General features: G+C 38.5%; 1 protein-coding gene across 1 annotated transcript; it reads left to right on the top strand.

Moving 5' to 3' along the window:
- The first annotated feature begins 2,423 nt into the window (after window positions 1-2,423).
- trarg1a (trafficking regulator of GLUT4 (SLC2A4) 1a) lies at window positions 2,424-19,710 on the top strand. The gene is made up of 3 exons (XM_087795597.1): window positions 2,424-3,296; window positions 18,057-18,183; window positions 18,454-19,710. The coding sequence occupies exons 1-3, from the start codon at window positions 2,892-2,894 to the stop codon at window positions 18,462-18,464; spliced, it is 543 nt and encodes a 180-aa protein (XP_087651723.1). The 5' UTR covers window positions 2,424-2,891; the 3' UTR covers window positions 18,465-19,710.
- The last annotated feature ends 1,458 nt before the right edge of the window (window positions 19,711-21,168 follow it).

Below are 21,168 nucleotides of genomic sequence, written 5' to 3'. Positions count from 1 at the left end.
AAACACATTTGATTTCGGGACAACACAAGGGTTAATCTCAATAATTATATAATAAAATGTGCGTAAGCCCCGCCCACTGAAAACACTTAGTTTCTCTCTTCTTGTTTACAATAACCACACCCACTCTGCTGTGATTGGTCAAGTGTGGAGGTTTGTCACTGCTTGTCATCAATCCCCGAAGTCTCCACCTCCAAGGGACTCGTTGTATAAACAAAGCGGGCATGATTACAGATGGCTGGACGAGTAGTGAAGCCATTATTACGTCATAATGTACTCCGCTCTTGTAACCTCTCATTCGCTGAGATTTCAGACGGAGGAGAACTTTATAAAGTAATAAACTATAAACTATAACTATAAACTATAAAACATGGTCAAGATGAGAGACTTAATGCATGAAACCTGTGGGTCAGGAGAGTTGGGTTTTATATTAGTAATAATATAATGAGTAATTTTTTCATTTAATTAATTGTGCATTTTGTTTCAGCATTTTTTTAATTCGCCCTTAATTCAAACCTTTTTTAACGTATATATAAATGTATTAATTCATTTACAATAAAGTCATTTATCGTCCTTAACAGATTAACTCACGTGACCTCAACATAAACTCCAAACGAGCGTTTTCATTGACGGTTCTCCTGCAGTTATTAATATTTTCCACCAGATGGCGCTGATATCTCCGGTCATATCAGAAGCCTTTAATAAATGAAGTGGCCAGCTCGTCTCTGTCAACATAAAGAAGTGTTGGTACCACAGGGAGAGGAGGCTGGAGGGGGATGAGAGTGGGGGGTGAGGAGGAGGAGGAGGAGCCAGAGGAAGATGAGTGGCTCCTCATCTACTGAGGTTTTCACCAAATGCACCATTTGAATGCTGGGATCGATGTCGTCGTGACATCACAGCGAGAGCTCGCTTTCATTGAGGGAATCCCCCGCTCCTCACCCCCCACTCTCACCCCCCACACACACACCCGCGGGTCACAGTGCAGCAGAGAAGCGCTGACGCAGCAGTCTGGGCACAAAGAGAAGACCCTCTGCAACAAGGTGGAGCGAACTTTCATCATGTCCACAGCATATCTTGAGATACATCTTTTCTAGACTCTGTCCTCGTGTCTTGGGAGTCAGACTCAATCACAAACTCCTATTTCAGTTCCTGAAAAAGTATCTCTGCAGGGACCGAGGCTATCGTGTGGTGACACCCGACACCCAACTTGAAGAATTCTGCATAGCAGCACAGCCTCTGCTGGCTCCCTTCCATAAACCACTGGTGCTGATGTTGAGGAGGGGGGAGGATGAGGGAGGGAGGGGTGAGGAGACGGCCCTGCTACACGAGGAGAAGCATCAAGCTAGCAGCTGATCCAGACCACAGATAGGAAGGTCTGTCCTCCACAATAAAGGCATGTGATGCCTATCAAAGCGTTAGACCATGGGGGGTCAGTGGTTAGATTTCTTTAGGGGCCACGTTTTAATTTGTTTTTGTTTACTGTTGTGGGGGGAAATTTAATAAAACTGATCAAAAGAGCATTTGAGTGCATTATTTGATGGGTTAACATAAAAAAATATTATTAATAATGTAAAAAATAACAGCAAAATATGTTGTTTTTTCTGTAGCAATAGATGGACTTTCAAAATATTTTTGAGCTTAAATTAGTTTGTGCCTTTTTTTACAGAAGATAATCCGTTAAAGAGCTGCACTCTAAACTCACGAGGGCCACATACATACAGGCAAAGGGCCGCAGGTGGCCCCGGAGCCACACTGATGAACTTTCATGAAGCGTTTTTGGTTTTGTTTTGTTTTTTTTAACTAGCTTTAAACATGACATGAGGCTTAATGTACATATTAGAGAACATGGGTGGGTAATTTAATTTCTTAAGGGGCCCATTTATATGCTATGACTATTAAAAGGGGCCGTCAAACGAAAGGAAACATGATCGGATAACTAAAATAATGTTTTTAATTAATAAACCGATAAAATGGAAGGGAGTTAATGAGTGACATGATTTCATAAAGTAAAGCTTAATATTAGTTCTATTAGATTTCATGTTATACATATTTAATTTTACATTAAGATACAAAAACATGTTTTTCTCAAAAATGTTTTTTTTCTAAATTCCTTAAAAATATGTTGAGGTTTAAGAAATAATCACATTAAAAGAAGGAAATAAAGACTACTATAAAGAAAACCAATAACTAGTTTTAAAATTTGTATTTACAGTTGAACTGGTGATAAATGATTAAAAATAAAATTAGCTGATCTTTGACCTCATGAGGGCTGAGTAAGTGAATAGAGAGAGGAGCGCCACCTAGTGAAATAACTACAAATGAGATGCAATAAATAATATCCCACAATAATACATTACGTTAGTCAATATTCAACCACTTACAGCTCTAGTCTAAACATGATTGGAGAAAGAGGAAAGCTCTTACTTTGTAGTCCAGCAGAGGAAGTGATGCGTGAGCGTGGCTGCAGCTTGATGTCGGTCCCGAGTGGAGGAGTGGGTCGCTGTGATGCTGCAGCAGAAGACGGAGGAGGAGAAAGTGGCTGATGCTTGTTGTTCTTCCACACACACCGCATCCCTGATTCACTGAAGAAAGAAAGAAAAAAGGAGGAAACTTGGAAGAAGAAGAAAGTGGAGGAAAGAAAAACTCTTGGATTTATGGGAAGATTCTGTGGGGAGCGATCAAAAGGACGGAAAAGAGGAGAAGAAAGTGAGTGAAGAAGAGGTGGAAACGTCAAAAGGATTCGCAAGATCTTCTCGAGTTTTTTCATGTTTTCTTGACTTTTAAATATTCAACAAGTTGAAAAGTCCTTCTTAAAAGATGGAATTCAGTCGTTTCTTTTAAAGAGCTGTGACTGTTGAGATTATTCTGCCCAAACAAGTGTATCAAGAGGAGCGATGGCCATCAACACTGACACCGACTACCAGAAATCTAACTTGGGCGAGGGGGGCGGAGGAGGGGGGGCGCAGGCTGCGGACTTCCAGGAGACGGAGAAGCTGCTGGCGGTGACCACCGAGCCGGGAGGGCTGAAGATGTCCACCTCCTTCACCGTCAACATGGACACGGATAAAGGTCTGGAGGACCAGAACGGCCACGGGGTCACGCTGAGGTCGGGGTCTGCCGGTCAGCTGGCCGCCGGGCCCCCGCTCTCGCCCTCCAAAGTCAGCCTGAGTCGCTCCTCCACCGGCCAGGCCACCGTCCAGGAGGCCCAGGAGCCCAAAGACTACCTGATCCTGGTCATTCTGTCCTGCTTCTGCCCCGTGTGGCCGGTCAGCATCGTGGCTCTGGTCTACTCCATCATGGTGAGTCCCAAAAGAACCTTAAAGAAAACCATCATTTTCAATAGTTTTTTGCTATAGAAATACATCTCAACAGGTTGTTCAATATTTTCTATGTATTTTTTACATACATTTAGAGAGATTTAAATCTGATTTATACATTCAAACTATTATTTTAAATATATATTTCTTAGAATAATTGATAAAGTAAGTGACTTTGAGATGAACATTCAATTTGCAAAAGAAAAGTGGAAATGTTTCCCCCAAAAATCCAGCAATATACACCATGAAATTCCACTTCAGAGATACAAAATCCTCACTTAGATACGAATCCGCTTAGATACGAATCATTACAGATGTTACTTACATGAAAAGAATGTCACAGACACGAGAAAGAAAACTGGATGGATGTGCCAAAAAAATTACATGATGACAGATAGAAATCTAGTATAGAAAAATAAAATTAAAGCACACAAGATCGATTTTTTTTTTTTTTAATTAAAGTAAAAATGATTAAATGTTAACATTTTTAGCCAATAGCTTATGTTATTGAGGCATTTTTAAGCATTTGAAATACCATTGACATCCATCCTCTGATGACATATAGATCCAGATTGTTATTCAACACCATCTTCAGAAAAGTATCTCAAGTACATGAGTTGCATTTGAGCGTCATTGAGCAAAAGAGAGACTTTTATTGTGTTTCTTTGTCTGTGAGGTTTCAACGATCTCCTTCCACGGACTTGAAAACGTTTGTCCGGGTGAGATGTGTCCGTATAATGTGAAGTCATCTTCAAACCAAGATCCTGTGTAACTCTAAAATTAGATTCATCCACAACTGAGGCAATCTTTCAACAGCTCGTGTTCATATCTTTGCTGCTGAACAGTGGCTCTATGATCTCATCTTGTTAAATTTAGGACTCCAAGTGTCACCAAATAAAAATGCTGATGCAGCAGAAGATCAATTCCCTTCATCTTTGCTCTAGTATCGACTTACGAACATAAAAATGTGAACCTAAAGAATCGTGTTACCTTGTTCCCATCCCCCGACTCTTCCGATAACTAGAACTGTTGCGATGAGACGCCGACATTTAACCATTAAAACAGTGCAAAGAACACAAAGAAATGACATTTCATTTACAGCCAACCTGTCACTAGGCAACACACAGGGTTTGTTAGCTAGCTTGTTAGCTATCTTTGCTAACTAATGCCCAAAATAAAATGGGCGAAGTAAGGGCCAATGTCAGAGGCAAGGTGAGGGGTAAAGTAAGAAGCAAGGAAAGGGGCAGGGTAAGAGGAGAAGAAAAATAAAGGAAGCGGTAAGGGTTGAAGTAAGGGACAAAGTAAGGAGCGAAGTTATAGGAGAGGAAAGGGCCAAAGTAAGGGGCGTAGGCAGGGGCGTGGTGAGGGGCAAAGTTTGGGACAATGTAGGCGGCAAAGTAAGTGGCGAAGTAAGGGGCAAGGTAAGGTCGAATACAGGGGTGTAGTCAGAGACAAGGTTAGGTACGAGGTAAGGGGCGAGGGGATGGGCAAAGCAACAGGTGAGTTAAGGGGCAAAGTAAAGAGAAAGGTAAGAGCTGAAGGCAGGGGTGTAGTCAGGGGCGAGTTAAGGGACGAGGTAAAGGGCAAGGTGAGGTGCTAAGAAACAGGAGAGTTGAGGAGCAAAGTAAAGGCTGAGGTAAGGGGCAAACTAAGGGGCAAGGTAAGGGGCGTGGTAAGGGGCAAGTTAAGGGGTGAACTAAAGGCGAGGTAAAGGGCAGGTAAGGGGCAAAGAAACTGGCAAGGTAAGGGATGAACTAAGTGGCAAGGTAAGGGATGAACTAAAGTGAAAGTAAGGGATGAACTAACGTGAAGGTAAGGGATGAACTAAAGTGAAGGTAAGGTATGAACTAAAGTGAAGGTAAGGGATGAACTAAAGTGAAGGTAAGAGATGAACTAAAGTGAAGGTAAGGGATGAACTAAAGTGCAAGGTAAGGGATGAACTAAAGTGAAGGTAAGGGATGAATTAAAGTGATGGTAAGGGATGAACTAAAGTGCAAGGTAAGGGATGAACTAAAGTGAAGTTAAGGGATGAAATAAAGTGAAGGTAAGAGATGAACTAAAGTGCAAGGTAAGGGATGAACTTAAGTGAAGGTAAGGGATGAACTAAAGTGAAGCTAAGGGATAAACTAAAGTGCAAGGTAAGGGATGAACTAAAGTGAAGGTAAGGGATGAACTAAAGTGAAGGTAAGGGATGAACTAAAGTGAAGGTAATGGCTGAACTAAAGTGCAAGGTAAGGGCTGAAGTAAAGTGCAAGGTAAGGGATGAACTAAAGTGAAGGTAAGGGATGAACTAAAGTGAAGGTAAGGGATGAACTAAAGTGAAGGTAATGGCTGAACTAAAGTGCAAGGTAAGGGCTGAAGTAAAGTGCAAGGTAAGGGGTGAACTAAAGGGTAGTAAAGGGCAAATAAGGGGTAAAGTAAGTGGCGAGGTAAGGGGTGAACTAAGGGGCAAGGTAAGTGACCCTGGTCTAGAAAAGCGTTCTATAAATATAAATTACTTACTTACTTACTTACTTACTTACTAAAGGTAAGGTAAAAGGTGCGGTAAGGGGCGAAGTAAGGGTTGAACTGAGGGCGAAGTAGGGGTGAAGTAAGTACGAGGTAGTGGGCGGGAAAGTCCGAGAAACTTTCTTGCTACTGAATAAGGTGTTCCCAAAATCGGCTATTAACAGTCTGACAAGATTTTATGAAGGTTAACTCATCAACACAGTGGCAACAGCATTCCACAAGTCACCCAAAACACTACTAGGAATTTGGGAATAAAGTTGTTGCTGTTGCATGTTTTTCCACCTAAAGTGTCAATTCCTTCAAAAGACTCATGGAACCAGATGGTAACTCACAACACCACAGCATGTAATTGTCTGTTCTTTGTCCCTTTATTGTCTCGTAAATTATGTCTGTAACATCTAAGTAACGTGAGTTATTTTGCTAGCAGACAGTTTGATGGACAAACATTTTGTCCATCAAACTTTGCAAGTAGTTTTCTATTGCTCTGTTTTTTAATCCATCCTTGATATTAGGTTGGATTGTGTAGTGAGTGTAGCATCAGTAGCAGAACAAGTGCTTTTACATTTAGTATTTTTAACTTCGTCTCAGCTCTTAGTGGGAAGGTTTTTGACAAGCCGTGAAGCTGGAAGTGCATTAAGAGAATAAGAAAGGTTGTCGCAGGATTTTGTTCGGCGCCATCAAACCGTGTCGTGTCAGGATTTTCGAGGGCCTCACAACTGTAGCCACAAAGAAACAAGTCAGAGGCAACACAGTGAGCCCATTAGAGCTGTAATATCACTCTGGCGGTTTCCTCACACCAGAGGGAATATCAGGCTGGAGCCACCACCGCTTCCATCATCAACCGACACTGACTTCCACCGGCGAGCTCGCTAATAGCAGCGAGCGGGAGGGTTTCCGAGGAGGACGAGGGACGGATGGAGAAACAAGAGCTGGCCACTAACTCAATAGAAGGTGTGAGGAGTCAATTTAGTTGCTCTGCAGAGGGCAGACTGCAGAAGATAGTGGAGACCGGACGAACCATCAACATCCATCTCAGAGAAGATCACAGCATCTGAAGGGCAGAGAGAGAAGCAGGAGAGGGCGAGGATTCCAGAGCAAGGATTCAATCAGATGCAGAGGAAACGACTAAAGTTTACAACACTCAATGAGAAGCGCTGGATCAGAAGTAATGCGGTTAATAACACGCGAGAGAGGAGGATGAGGGGGAGGAAGGAGAGGCGGAGGAGGAGAGCCGACCGTGGCTGAGTGCTAATAGCTACGCGGGAACTGATAGTGGTGGAAAGAAATGGAATCATCTGCTGGTTAAATGATGGAAAAGAAAAAGTTAATGCTCGGTCGCAGAACTGAAGATAGTTTTACATTTTCAAATGACAAAACAGGAAACAAGTAACTGAAGTGTCAGATAATACAACCATGTCTCAGCTCCTAAAAAACAAGGACAGAGCCTCCTTAAACTACCTAAAAAGTGTAGAAGCGGATGTAACCCACATAAATACACTTTTATATATAATGTCAGACGTCTTCTTCTCTCAGCACGTTAGACATATAATGTGAATTTTATTAGTTAATGCAATTGTTAGTTTTGAGGGGGTTTGTCCTGTTAAAAATAAAAGAAGCTTTAATACGATGGAGAAAGAACACTAAATAGATATGAAGATATGAAAAAAATTTGAATATAAACATGTTTTCATTAGACAAATATTATTATATTGTACAAATATCGTGTGATTTAGATTAATTTTTTTACATGTATTTTCCGGGACAAGAAGTTAAATAAAGAATTAAAATGAAACAAAATGAAAAAGAAAACGAAAAATGCAAAAAGAAAATAATACATTTATATAGAATTGAGATAGATTTAGAAAAAGTTAGGTTGGTGAGCTGTCAGGTACCTTCATTGTTTAATTTTTTCCATTTATTATAGTTTTTGACATCATACAAGCAAAGTATAATGTCATGGCAAGTCTCACAACTGTCATGACTGTCAACTGAACTTATTTTCTTTCACTCACATATTGCCTCCTTCAATTCTATATCATCAGCAAACATCATCATCTTCGAAGTCAGTTGGTCTACATAGTGTTGGACAGAAACTTTATTGACAGCGACGAAGTTTTTATGAAAAATTGTTAAAATATACGACGAGAACAGAAATTTTATTCATACATAAGTGTTTATTTTACTTATAAATAGTTAAAAATGTTCTTAAATTACAAAAAAATATTTTGTAGTTTTACGTGTCTGCAAGAGACTCCAAAGTAAGGATCCTCACGTCCTAATACTCAGAATCGCGTGAATGGCATTGCGCCGGCGTAGTCTTGAGAGATTTTTGAGCGCCCTGTACCACTTAAAATCAGTTGGAGGGCAGTAAGTACAACGAGAATTAAAATTAAAGGCACACTAAAAAAGTAAGGGATTTTAAGTGCACCTTATAATCTGGAATGTACAGTAAATTAAACTCTGTGATATATCCGTTATGTTGGCTATAATATAGTAACTATTTGAAGAATAGAATACATTTATTTTAGTCTGATAACTACTGGAAGGGCTTTGCTGTGATAGGATTAGGAAGCGTTTCAATAAAGACAGAACACTCTAGTGGTTATGAAGCGCAACTGTTAAATATCATACATTGGTGACATGTTACACGACGGTTAGAAGCTTGGATAAACATGTAGAATTTTTGTTTCTAAGTTGACACCACAAAATGCAAATCGGCTGATCATTGACACACCATTATATACATGCTGTACATGTTCTTCACCTTAGAAAGAGCAAGAAGAGTTCAGTCGATTATGAGAGACGCTGAGTAGACCTGAATTCTAAGGAAAAATGACACCTGGTTGATTCCCGCCATGACGAGACACAAGAGTATTCTCCTTATTAAGGAGGATGTTATCCCGGAATCCCCCTCTCATCATAGGAGATGAACCCGATTATGACCACACGACGACACCGAGAAGCCACTCAATCAACTGAAATGTCTCATTGTAACGTCGAATCTTTTCGACGTTAGCAGAGTCAGCAATTTTTTTTTTTCTTCAGTAGCAGCAGATGAGGCCGGAAACCTCCAACTGGCACATTCATCATCTTTCTAGCTTTGCAACTGGGCGGCAGCGCCCGGTCCAGCTGGCGGCGTCCACAGATCCCTGACAGATGCTGGTGAGGAAAACTATCAGGACCTGCAGCCAATTAGAAGGATTACAGAGGCGGAGAGGCTCCACTGCCAACCCCGGCCCATCCCAATAATGGGACGACACAAACCGCAGGAGTGTTATTGCGTGTTCGGCAGAATCGCTGGTGAAATATGGTCGCGGCGCAAATGCTGCACAGGACTGAAGAGTGTGTGTGTGTGTGTGTGTGTGTGTGTGGGGGTGTGTGTGTGTGTGTGTGTGTGTGTGTGTGTGTGTGTGTGTGTGTGAAAGTGACTACTTACAATGCTGCAGAGATGCTGCATTCCCCCACAACAGAGGGGGGAGGGGGGAGGCAGTAAATGATAGACAGAATATTACACAACACCAGGACGAGTATTGATCACCGCTGTTGCACAGAAGTCAATACTGGAGCTGTCACGCTAATACAATGACATCAACGATACACAGAAATATGGGCGATCGCTGATATGGAAATCAGAGGGAAAACACTAGAACAAAGTATGGCTCGAGGACCACAAGTGGCTACTATAAGATCATCTTTTGACCATGTATCTACATATCATTGGGGTGTGTATTGACATTATCTGGTGATACAATATGTATCAGGATACAGGAGCAATGATAAGATATCTTTAAATGCTGCTGGGGTCGGCAGTATCCTCTCATCCTCAGTCAGTCATTGCCGGGATATCACAGAATTGCAGTTTTCCTGCTAGAGAGAAGATAATGACGGCTGCCATCTAGCGGCCAGAAGTGGAATTGCAACACAAAACTGAACAAACGCTGTGAATATTTGTGTTTTAATTGTTAATATAAAAATGTAAATTGATTTTATTGTCTACACACTTTATTGATATATGAACCAAAACAGAACGAGGATACAAATAAAGTATGATTAGATGTTAATCAAAGTTTGATCACTTTTGTTTTTACTGAATATGGATATAGTTTAGTGGGAAAAGTATATTGTGATCTATTGATATTTTCTTAATAAGCTCATTCTGCCTTTGCATTGATTCAAATAACGTTTGAAAATTGAAGTGAAAATTTTCCAATTTTCCATAATTAAGTGAGCCGACGTTCTGACTGCTTTTAATTGGAATACATTAAAATATATATATATATATATATATATATATATATATATATATATATATATATATATATATATATATATATATATATATATATGTATAAAGTAGCATAATTGTATAATAAAAATAATAATAATTCACAGTTTGACAGCCTTTCACAAATGTCCCAAAATGCATTGTGGGTTAAAATATCTTTTAGCACACTGCGTCACATACAGTATTGAGTATTGAAAGCACACGATATTAAAAGTGTGAGCTGCAGTAAAAAACTACAGGCAAAACTAAAACTAGGACTAGCTGCTCATGTCTGTTATTGTAACACGATTGATATTGCGCCATCCAGATTTAACGCATCCGTGGGCCACATCCGTGGGCTGGTCGTATGTTTGACACTCCTGCTCTAAAGGGATGCAGGGACTTAAAAAGTGACTTTTCTCTCTGGGCATGTAGGAAAGTAATTACGTCCAAACGTGCCGAGATTTTAAAGCGTCTGTGCCCTTGGAAATGCTACAGTGCGTTGAATGGACAGCAAATGGACTGAAGGAAATTAAATCTCTATCCAAAAGTCAAAACTGTAGTTACACCACCATGATGCGGCAGAACTTGAAGAGGAGGAAACACCTTCTGTGATGGAAAACAACAATGTTACTTGACGTGGAAATCACACAAGACGTCTAACCCTGTCAAAATAATAGTTTTGTCACCACAACGAGACAACATTCATGAAGTAAACACCCAGTTTTACTAGATCATAAAGTACTCTGTATCGTTCTATCTATCCATTGATAACAGCAATACACCATAATATTATCACTTCAAATGTATCTCACTACTAAATGAAAGTTAATATTAAATGAAATAGATAATAAAATAAACTATTTGCATCAGACATTGATGTTGCCGACTGGACTGGAGTTGCACAAGGTTTAAAACAAAACATTCAAATAGTTTGTCATTTGATGCATCTTTGACGATAAAGTCATCCAAATATAACTCTATAAGTGTTACTAGATCACACTTTCAGATTTTGTTTTAGGTCAGACTAGAACTAATCACAATGTTTCTTACATCTAGTTATTGTATTTAGTACAAGTACAAGTCAACTTGTGACCTTTCTATGTGGAGTTTGTATGTTCTTCCCTGTGTTGCGTGGGTTTACTCCGGGCACTCCGGTTTCCTCCCACAGTCCAAAAACATACAGAGGTTGATTGGGAACTTGGGGGAAATAGTCCATAGGTACAAGTATGTGTGTGAATGGTTGTCTGTATTTGTGTGACCTGCGACAGACTGGCACCCTGTCCAGGGTGTCCCCTGCCTCTCTCCCAAAAAACTGGGATAAGCCCCCCACAACCCCAATTAGGGATTAAGCGGCACGGAAAATGAATGAATGAATGAGGATCTTTGTTTTAAAACAGTTTTCTTTGTCATTCTTTGTATTTATTGCCCCCCCCCCCCCCAAATGAATTTGAGATAATATCAAGATATTATTTTACAAAAGTTATATACTACAAGGATGAGATAATTACACTTGATATTTCATTTTTACTTTTTTTCCCCTTATGTTTCTTTTTAATCCCCCATTGTCATGAATAGAATCCAGTTTTATTTTTTTGGGGGGGACGGAAGTTAAGGCATAGAAACACTTAATCTTCAAAACTAGTTATCTATGAAATTATCCATGTGAGAACTATTATTATTCTTGTCAGCAGGATACTTTTCTTTTTCTTATTTTCCTCACGGACAAAATATATTTCAGGTCCTTGGATCCTGTGGCATGAGGACAATATATTCCCTAAGATCATGTGAGATTAGATTACGAACGGTGAAACAGATCGTTGCTTTACTCTGGCTGAGGAAGACACATGAAGCCATTATCATGTGAACAAAGCTGCAGGTTTATTTAATCTCAACACACACTTTGTTCCATCGTGTGTAAATGTTCTTAATGGATCCGAGCGATCCGGCCCAATCTGATGGAAGCTGAGTGCTTCCTCTGTCCGACTGATGCCTCTTCAGTTACATGAGGAAATGAAATCTAGACGGACACAACAATCCTGCATCCAGAAGTCAACATCACATTTACACGTTTCTGAACGTGCTTCATGGATCAAAGCTTCCTTTTCCTGTCAATGGTGACGTTTCCACATTCAAAAGTACCAGCAGGTCGATCCAGAGAGTCACTCCCAGAGTGAGAGAACAATCTATGGATATCAGGAGGTTAATAAGTTAAAGCGTCTCAGCAGCAACACTGGCTTCTAATAGGAAGTTTGTGTCCAGAGAGTCTGTTTCGATCATCATCCATGATCCTGCCTCTGGATGTTCAAGTGTTGAACTACTAGTGATAAATTAAATGTGAATTCAATATATATAAAATCTTAATTGTACATGTTTCTTAGCCAAATATGGCAAATCTGATTTCTTATTTATATTGTATTTTTATGAAGGTAAAGATTTTTTCATTTGTATTACGATGAGCTGCAGCAGCGGTTGCATCTCCAACAATGAAGCTCTGCTGCGACACATACTCCAGATGTGGTCACGTGACGCCACTGAGTGGTTTGCAACTTTAATGTTAATGGCAGCGTCACACGAGCGAAGCCAGAGACGAACACGCGGCTCTAGGAGTGAAGCACAGATGCATTATGTATGATAAGGCTAAAATTTGAAAGACTAAATAATGATTTCTTTAAAAAAAAATGTTGAAATTAAAAACAAAAATTGCTGAAATAATTCATAGGAATAAATACCAAAAAAAAAGATTAAGGTTAAATATTTACAGGAATAAAACGGATAAAAATCTGAGTTGTGAAACTAAAGATGAAAACGAAATTATGGACAAAAAAGAACAAAGAAAAAAACGTTATTATTTTAATATCAAATGATCAGTAGAACTATTACATTTCTCCAATTAATTTAAAAGTATCAGTCTAGTTCCACAGTAAAATAAACATAATATGTACCAAAACAAATTTCTAATAGTAAAACGATTTAAATCCTTAACCGTTAAATGGTTAAAATTCAGGTCGTGTAGAAAAATAAAAGACATGAATACACCTTCTCCCTTTCTGTCTTCCGCTGCTTCTTTCTGATCATTAATAATAAAAGGAAGAAAGGAAGCACTTACTTGTTCTGAGCTCGACTGTGTGTGTGTGTGTGTGTGCGTGTGTGTATGTTTGTGTGTGTGTGTGTGCGTGTGTGTGTTTTGACACTGCATTGCAAGTTACAGAGCAACAAAAGACAAATATAACCACTTTCACTTTTGTCAATCAATACCAACAATCATCGTCAGATGTTGGGTGACGCCCCTTGACCTCTGTCTCTCTCACAGACACACACTATTGAAACAAAGATATCTGAGATTTTATGAAGGATTGATTTGACTTCATTCATTCATTTTAGTGTCCCGGGGTAAACTTGTGTTTCTTAAACAGCAGCTGCATTGATTGAAGGTGCTGATGTGGCTCCTCCGTCCGGATCAATACTGAATCCTGCGGGAGTGAGTTCATACCGAAGCGTCACATTGCAGTACTGGAAGTGTGTGTGTGTGTGTGTGTGTGTTTGTGTGTGTTTGTCAGGTGGATGTCTTAAGGTCAAAAGAGAAACATAAATGATTCAGTTTGTGATGAAAAATATTCCGAGCTTTTAAACATTGTTTTGCGGGTCAACAGAACCGGTTATTTGGGAGGGTTTGGTCTGGACTTGGAGACAGCGTGCAGAGCGAGAGGCTCTTGAGAGGAAGTCAAAGAGAAGTGATAAAAAAAGAGGGAAGGGGGGGGGGACTCTTGGAGGTTCTCTGTCTCTGCAGAGTCATCTTATCTCTCTGCACTATGCTGATCTGAGACAGAACAGAGCAGGACCTGAATGAAAAGGAAAACCAAACCTTCCAAATTACATTTGCAGTGACCTTGATATGAACCCAAACAGATAGTTCAATATATATATATATTTATATATATATATATATATATATATATATATATATATATATATATATATATATATATTATATATATATATATATATATATATATATATATATATATATATATATATATATATATATATATATATATATATATATCAGGGACATGTGGTCAGGGGAAGGATGTGAGGTAGTGCCTCTCAATGCGCAATCCATCACAAACTGCCGTATTTTTATAATGATCACAGATACGTTTATTTGCCTTGATTTTCCACAGTCTCGCTGATGTCTTTAACCATTAAAGTAATTTATAAGGGTCTGACTTAGTTTCGCTGATTGGAAATACAACCGCAGTGAAAAGGCAAAGCTTGAGGCACACACCACTGAGCCTCCACAAACTATCTATTTTACAACAAAGTAACGGAGGTTTGTGTGGCTGAAGAAAATGAGTATGGACTTTATCTACAGATAAAATTAAGACCAGAAATAGTTTTAATTTTAATCGTAAAAAAAAGAGATAAGACTAAGAAAAATACAGTAAAATATTTAAAACTACATTTTGGCCTTTAATAAAGTATTATTTGTTTTTCTCACGCTTATATTGACCCATTCAATACTCAATATTTATCTTGAATGATAATAAACTCTAGTCCTTTTTGCGTAAATCTAGCCAATCACAGAACGCACCACGCATTATTAACCAATCAGAAGCAACAAAAGGCGGGTCTTTTGTGTGATTGAGTCATAGTAACTTAACATTTTTATACAAATATAGCACTGACATCATAATGCTGCCAAGCTAACCGCTCGGGATTCTTCAGTCTTGAGCCAAACTTAAATTTGGAGAGTTCTCGATAAACTTTACGGTAAATTCCCCAAACGCCATTTAATAGGAGGAAATAAACGTTTGACTTTCAAATTAAGAGCATTGAATCAGCAGCATCTTCCTTGTAAACCTTTACTATCACAGTCATACGCTATACAGTTTAAAATCCACGTTTGCTAATCTTTTTTAAATTATTTATTAGTTAATTCATTTTTTTCTAAATCCATTGATTGTTTCAAACTAATTTAGATTTTCAGCCAATTGAGAGGTCTCAGATCATTAAATATGGTTAAATATTTTGAATATAGAATTTAAATTAATTGATAATTAAAACATAATATTTCAGCTAAGACTCTTATGTCAATGTCAAAGATGACAGGTTTATGAAGGTATAAATCAATATTTATATACAATGGATGACAGCCATAGATCTAGAGGATGTAGACTAACATCCCACAAAATATCACACAATTCAATATAGACCTTTTGAGAAATTATTAATTATATCATGTTTTTTTTAAACTATCTCAGTCATATATTGTTTAACATGACAGATTTCTGCTAAGATTTTACCGAAGACCATGCGTGTGCATGTGTGTGTGTGTGTGTGCATTTCTGTGTGATGAATGCTGATGAGATTTGAAATAACCAATAGCCAATTGACTAAACTTCCCTTTTGGGTAAATATACATGTAAAACTGACAGTCAGTGCCTCACCAATCATGAACCTCACTGCATTTCAAGTGTAAATCAATTATCTCAAGGCTCTTCATAGTTGAAAAGAAAATACTATGTAAAAGAAGAAAAAACAGGTTGCAACAAATCACAATAGACAACACCGGCAAAAAAAAAGGATTGTAAAAGTATTGCTGAAAATGCATTTAAGAAGAGCAAAGTGGAAACATGTGTAATGATGATCATGTTTTTACTGGAGTAGAGTAGATATTTATTTGTTCTCATACTTTTACCATCAGTCCAGGAGAAAACTGGGATGTATTTTGAGGTGTGTCTTAATTATCCTACCATAAAAGTCATATTTTCTTCCTCTACGATGTAATTCTCCCCACAAGCGAAGTGTGAATAATTGAAGAGCCTGAAGACGCTGTACATGGTTGTTCCATTTTCCTCCTGAGCCACACACCACTGCTCGGGGGAAAAACTTCAGCACCACGGACAGCTCCTGAACTTCAACCAAGTTGTGTCGATGTGCTGACACCGCGTTCTACATCCATTAGCAAGAACGCTCCGGTTCATTGAGCATAGATTCAAGCGAAGTCACAGCTTTCCGCCTAAATAATGTGATGTGAACAACAAATATTAAATTTATAATGAAGCATAAGGATCGTTCTGAGCTAATATATTGTGATGCTACAGTAGAAAGATTAGAAAACCCATGTCTTCACTTTCATATCAGATTGACATTTAAGCTCAAATACATTATTTAATTGAAGTTCCTAAATGAACAATACATCAAATGGTTTAATTAAAAAAATATATACCGTTTTCATTTTACTCTCAATATTTAATGATTTCCATAAATCACACACACACACTCACACACACCTGATATATGACCTCCTCACCCTCACAAAACCAATTGGCTCAGTGTCTCACATCCCTCCATCAAACCCTTATAAACAACGCCAGCCTTGACAGCCAGGAATGACTTATTATTTAAATTACATTTATCGCGCTACAACCCTCTTGTATTTATTTGTCCTTTTAACGTCTATGACAGAAAGCTTCACAGCGAACAATGAGCTCAGAAATCCAATATATATATATATATATATGATTTCTTCATCCAGATTTGTTTTTGCTTCCATCACACCAGAACAATTCGTCCTTTTGACACGAACGAATCACGTTAAACTAATTTAAATTAGACGTCTTCAGTCAGCCAGATGGGAAATAAGCGACAAGATAAATGAACAAGGGATGAGATACCTTACCTTAAAAAAAAAAAAATTAAAAAAAAAATTAAACAATTTCCCAAAGGAGACCTCCTGAGGGATCAATAAAGTTTTACCTTACCTTACCTTAGATGGAGGGATGGGAGTCATAATGAAAACAAATTTTATTAATTTAAAGTGACTCTTTTCAGTTTAAATAACACTACATAAGAGAAGAGAAAGAAACTCATAACAATGAGCAACAGTGGTGAGAAAAAAACATCCTTTTAAAGGGCAGAAACCTCAAACATAACCAGACTCAATGTAGATTCCCTTCTGCTGTGACTAGTTTCTCAGTAGTAACTATGTTATTGTTAATTTACTGGTTCATCTAGATTCTTAACTAAAAAGATTGTTTTCTTAAAACGCTTTTGGACTCATAGGCTAATAATTTGAGCTACACATTTCCAGGTGGTTGAAAAAGTAAAGGACTATCTGAACTGCAATATTACAATATAAATATAAATTACTTACTTAGTTACTTACTTACTCCATTTAAGTGTTAAAATTATATAATGAACAGTCCAACGGAGCACATGTTTTTGTCCATGTTGACCCGGAGGCCTGAAAACAAATGTGTTTAAGGTATCTCTTGTGTTGTCTCTGGGTCAAGATAAACGACCTTCCAGGCTTCCATGGATACCACAAGCACATTTGTTTTTGGGCTTCTGGGTCATCTTGACCCTGAGATAACACAAGGGTTAAATGATGTTTCCAAGATGTGTTGACAACACGAAAACAAACTAATTATTAGATAGATTGTAGTTTTGATCTAGAGTTTCATCTGGATCTGGAAAGTCTTTAAAGGAATCATCATTCACTTGTATGGCCTGTAACTGCTGCTGCTGCAGGCGCCCAGTTCAATTCAGAACTAGCAAGCAGAAACAAAGCAAACTTCTTTTTTTTCCCTGATCCAACACAATTCTTAAATCATACATTTGATTCTAATGCTGTTTTATAAAGCCATGTGACATTCGATACTTTGGCGGGGATTCATGCTGCCCCTCTGCCTCATAGTTTATAAAGCAGAGAGTGCCATCTAGTGGTCTTTCAAAAGGAAAACACTGTATCATGATACCTCATCAGCTGTTTCATGAGGCTGCATCAACCCATCAATAGTGCTGCCTCAGCACTTTTCAATTTGTTACTACATCCAATTCTTTTTTGAAACTGCTGACAAACTGCTTGAACACATTCGCCCAACGTCCAGGCCGTACGTTCGACAATCACTCACGCTTTGAGATCTGTTCCACGCCACGTCTCAACATGATTAATGTGTCTCCAGTCCAGAAACAGCATGCAGGCCGGGGACGTGGACGGTGCCAGGAGACTTGGACGACTCGCCCGCCTGCTCAGCATCGTCTCCATCGTCCTGGGGTTGGTCATCATCATCGTCTCCATCTCGGTTTCAGGTACTTTTTTTTTTCTTCTTGTTAACTTTTGCGCCGCGTTGCCGATAGAGAAATAGTGTTCCAACACACAAGCACACGAGTGTTTAACAACAAAAGGTCAGACGGCACATTAGGATTACACAGCGTGACACAAACAAGAGCTGTTGCTATATTCGCACTCAGCACTTTCGTCCGATGTTTGTTTGGCCGAATCAGCGCTACGCTAATGGCCGCTTTAGCGACAGCGAAAATGCCCCCAAGTAACCCCTCTTCACCTCTTCTCCTCCGCAGTAAGTCATTGACCTGAAGGATCCCGAGCGTCCGACCGCAACGAGAGGAAAAGCCCATAAAAAGATGAAGTACTTTTCCTGGATCTCCGCCACAATGTCACTCCATCACGACTCCATGAGAGTCGGTGACAAAAAAAAAAAAAAAAAGAAGTAATAATTCCAAAATGCATGCGATACAATCCAGTTACAATTGCTTGAGTAAAATAAATACCCGGTGAAGCGGAGGAGGAGGAAGAAGACGCTGAATGATTTCGGCCATCTGGACTTCAGAAGCGAAAGACTTGAGACTTTGAGGAGGACGATCTCCGAGGTCAGGTGGACACTATCGATGTCTTAAAAAGTTTGGACTTTTAAACTACGTATAACCGTCATATATAGCAACTCTCTTGCATTCAGAAGCATATACAGTAACAACTATATTTGAAATATGGTTTATTAATACTCCAAATATATAAACAAATGTAGATTTTATAAGACGTTTGTATGCCAAGTGGTGCTTGGGTTTGCTTTCACACAGGCTGGTCAAAGTATCAAGGGTTCACGAGGAGGGTCGGGAACATTATTCTGTTTTTAAATTAAATTAAAAAAGAGACCAACTGCATGCACTGAATGTAGATAGCCAACATCTTGCCTTGGTCCCGACTGTTATCCTCCCAATATTGGAGTCAGTGTTTGCACACAGAAGAGTGAAGGACGACTCGCGACGAATGATCTTTTGTTTCTCACCAACTCCAGCCCCCGTCACCTGATGTCCTTAAACTGTGATCCGTTACTTCTGTTGAGATGGTTTTTTCAAGTTTCTCTGCTGTCTTGGTCTGACGTGTATTTATATCAGAAGTATAAACGTATATATCTATGCATTATGTACGCATGCAACACACTGACACGCAGAGATTTCGTCGTTGTTTTTGTACAAAAAAGAGACCTGAATGTTCGAGATATCAGAAGCATGATCGATCGTCTTCCACCGAAGAGCCGTCACTGAATGAGGTTGTTGTACGTGACAAGCACACCATGTCGAGTTTCACCCGGTCGGTTCAAAACGAGTTTTTAAATCGCTTATTATGAGTTACGACAGAAACAAATGGAAACTAACATCTAAGTGGGTGTTCAAGGGCTCACGGAAACAAGATAAAACACTTTCTACATGAGAAAAAAAAAAAAGAAGTTCATTTGATAAAATGTCTGTCGGTGTATGTGTCGTCATCTGTGGTGTACATTCTGCATGTCTGGAATAAATGTTACCATGCATGGGCAACATGTTTCTCTGGGAGGGTCTATATGCTCAACTTGAAAAAGTACTTAATCCAGTGACCGCCTACTGTAATACATGCACGAGAAAAGCTTATAGATGTCGCCATCTCGTTTTATTCAATCAGACAGGCTGGAAAAATGTCACATGGGGAAAGAAAGAGAGATAAATACTAATTCATGGAAATACATAAAATAGAAATACAAAGTGCTTCCATCCATCCATCCATCCATCTATCTATCTCTCCATCTCTCCATCCATCTATCTATCTATCTATCTTTCTTTCATCCATCCATATAATATCATTTTACTGTAGTTATTTTAGAGATTGTATTGTGTTGCGACTGCAGTAGTAGACGTGCACTCACCAGGCTACTACTTAGTATCTATTCTGCTTACACCACCATTGGACTTACATTGGAATGTTCTTTTTTTATTATTATTATTTAAAATTAATAAAGATTTCAAGTTTTTCTCACTTTACTTTGCCTTGTTTTCATCATGTCATGTCCATCATGAAAAAAGTCTAAAAGATCTGACAGAATGTTTTAAATTACGTCCAAATGTTACCAGACGGACCATATTATCGTACGAATATGACAATTGTTGTTCTTCACAGAACAACATTGCTGAAACTAGTATTGGGTCCATTTGAATGGAAGATTGTGCCACCTCTTTGAGGCAAATGACTGTTGAAAATACAAATTAAATGATCGCATCAACCAAGAGAATAGACAATATCTTGTTAATCGTGTTTCAGATACAATTTTGACCAAAAAAAAAAGGCAGAAATGTGTCACAAAGTATTTGTATTATATATATTGATTATTGATTATTTTGAGGATTTTCTTTTTTTGTTTTCTTTCAACAATAACCAGTTAAAGAAAGAAAATGGAAATTTTGGGAAAAATAGTTCACACAAGCTTAAATTTTGGACCCATTGATATATTTGTTTCTTTTTGGTATAAATATGTCCAATCATGAGAATATAATTAATATACATTTTGGGTTATCTATGGTTGGCAAATACTGTACGTCTTAATAAAATGGGTATGTATCGTAAATCTTTTTTTGTGAACTGCTTAACCTTTAGTTCTCTAATGTTGGAAGAATAAAGTTCAAACAACAAATTAATTTCAAACAAAACTAACTAAAATTATATCCTTTTTTTAAACAAGGTTTGACTTAAAAATCAGTATGTTAAAGAGTAGAAATGTATTTTCTCTAAGTGGAAGAACTAAACTCATGCGTGATTTGACTGAGAAACGGTTGAAGCTTGAAGTCAACGGTCCAGGAAATCACAGGATAGTGTTGCATGATAAAAGCGTCGCACATCAAAAGACTTTTGGTCCTTCCTTGAGTCATTTTTTCAAAAATCCTGGTTGTTTATTTTTTGGGAACACAAACCATTTTGGAAAGCCAATGCTGGATTTTCAGTTTTTGAAAAGAGTTGAACACAGAAAG

This window comes from Callionymus lyra, chromosome 7 (genome assembly GCF_982586985.1).
Source record: "Callionymus lyra chromosome 7, fCalLyr1.hap1.1, whole genome shotgun sequence".
Classification (NCBI taxonomy): domain Eukaryota; kingdom Metazoa; phylum Chordata; class Actinopteri; order Syngnathiformes; family Callionymidae; genus Callionymus; species Callionymus lyra.
Note: the sequence above shows the minus strand (reverse complement) of the source record. Positions and strands in the feature narration are given on the sequence as shown.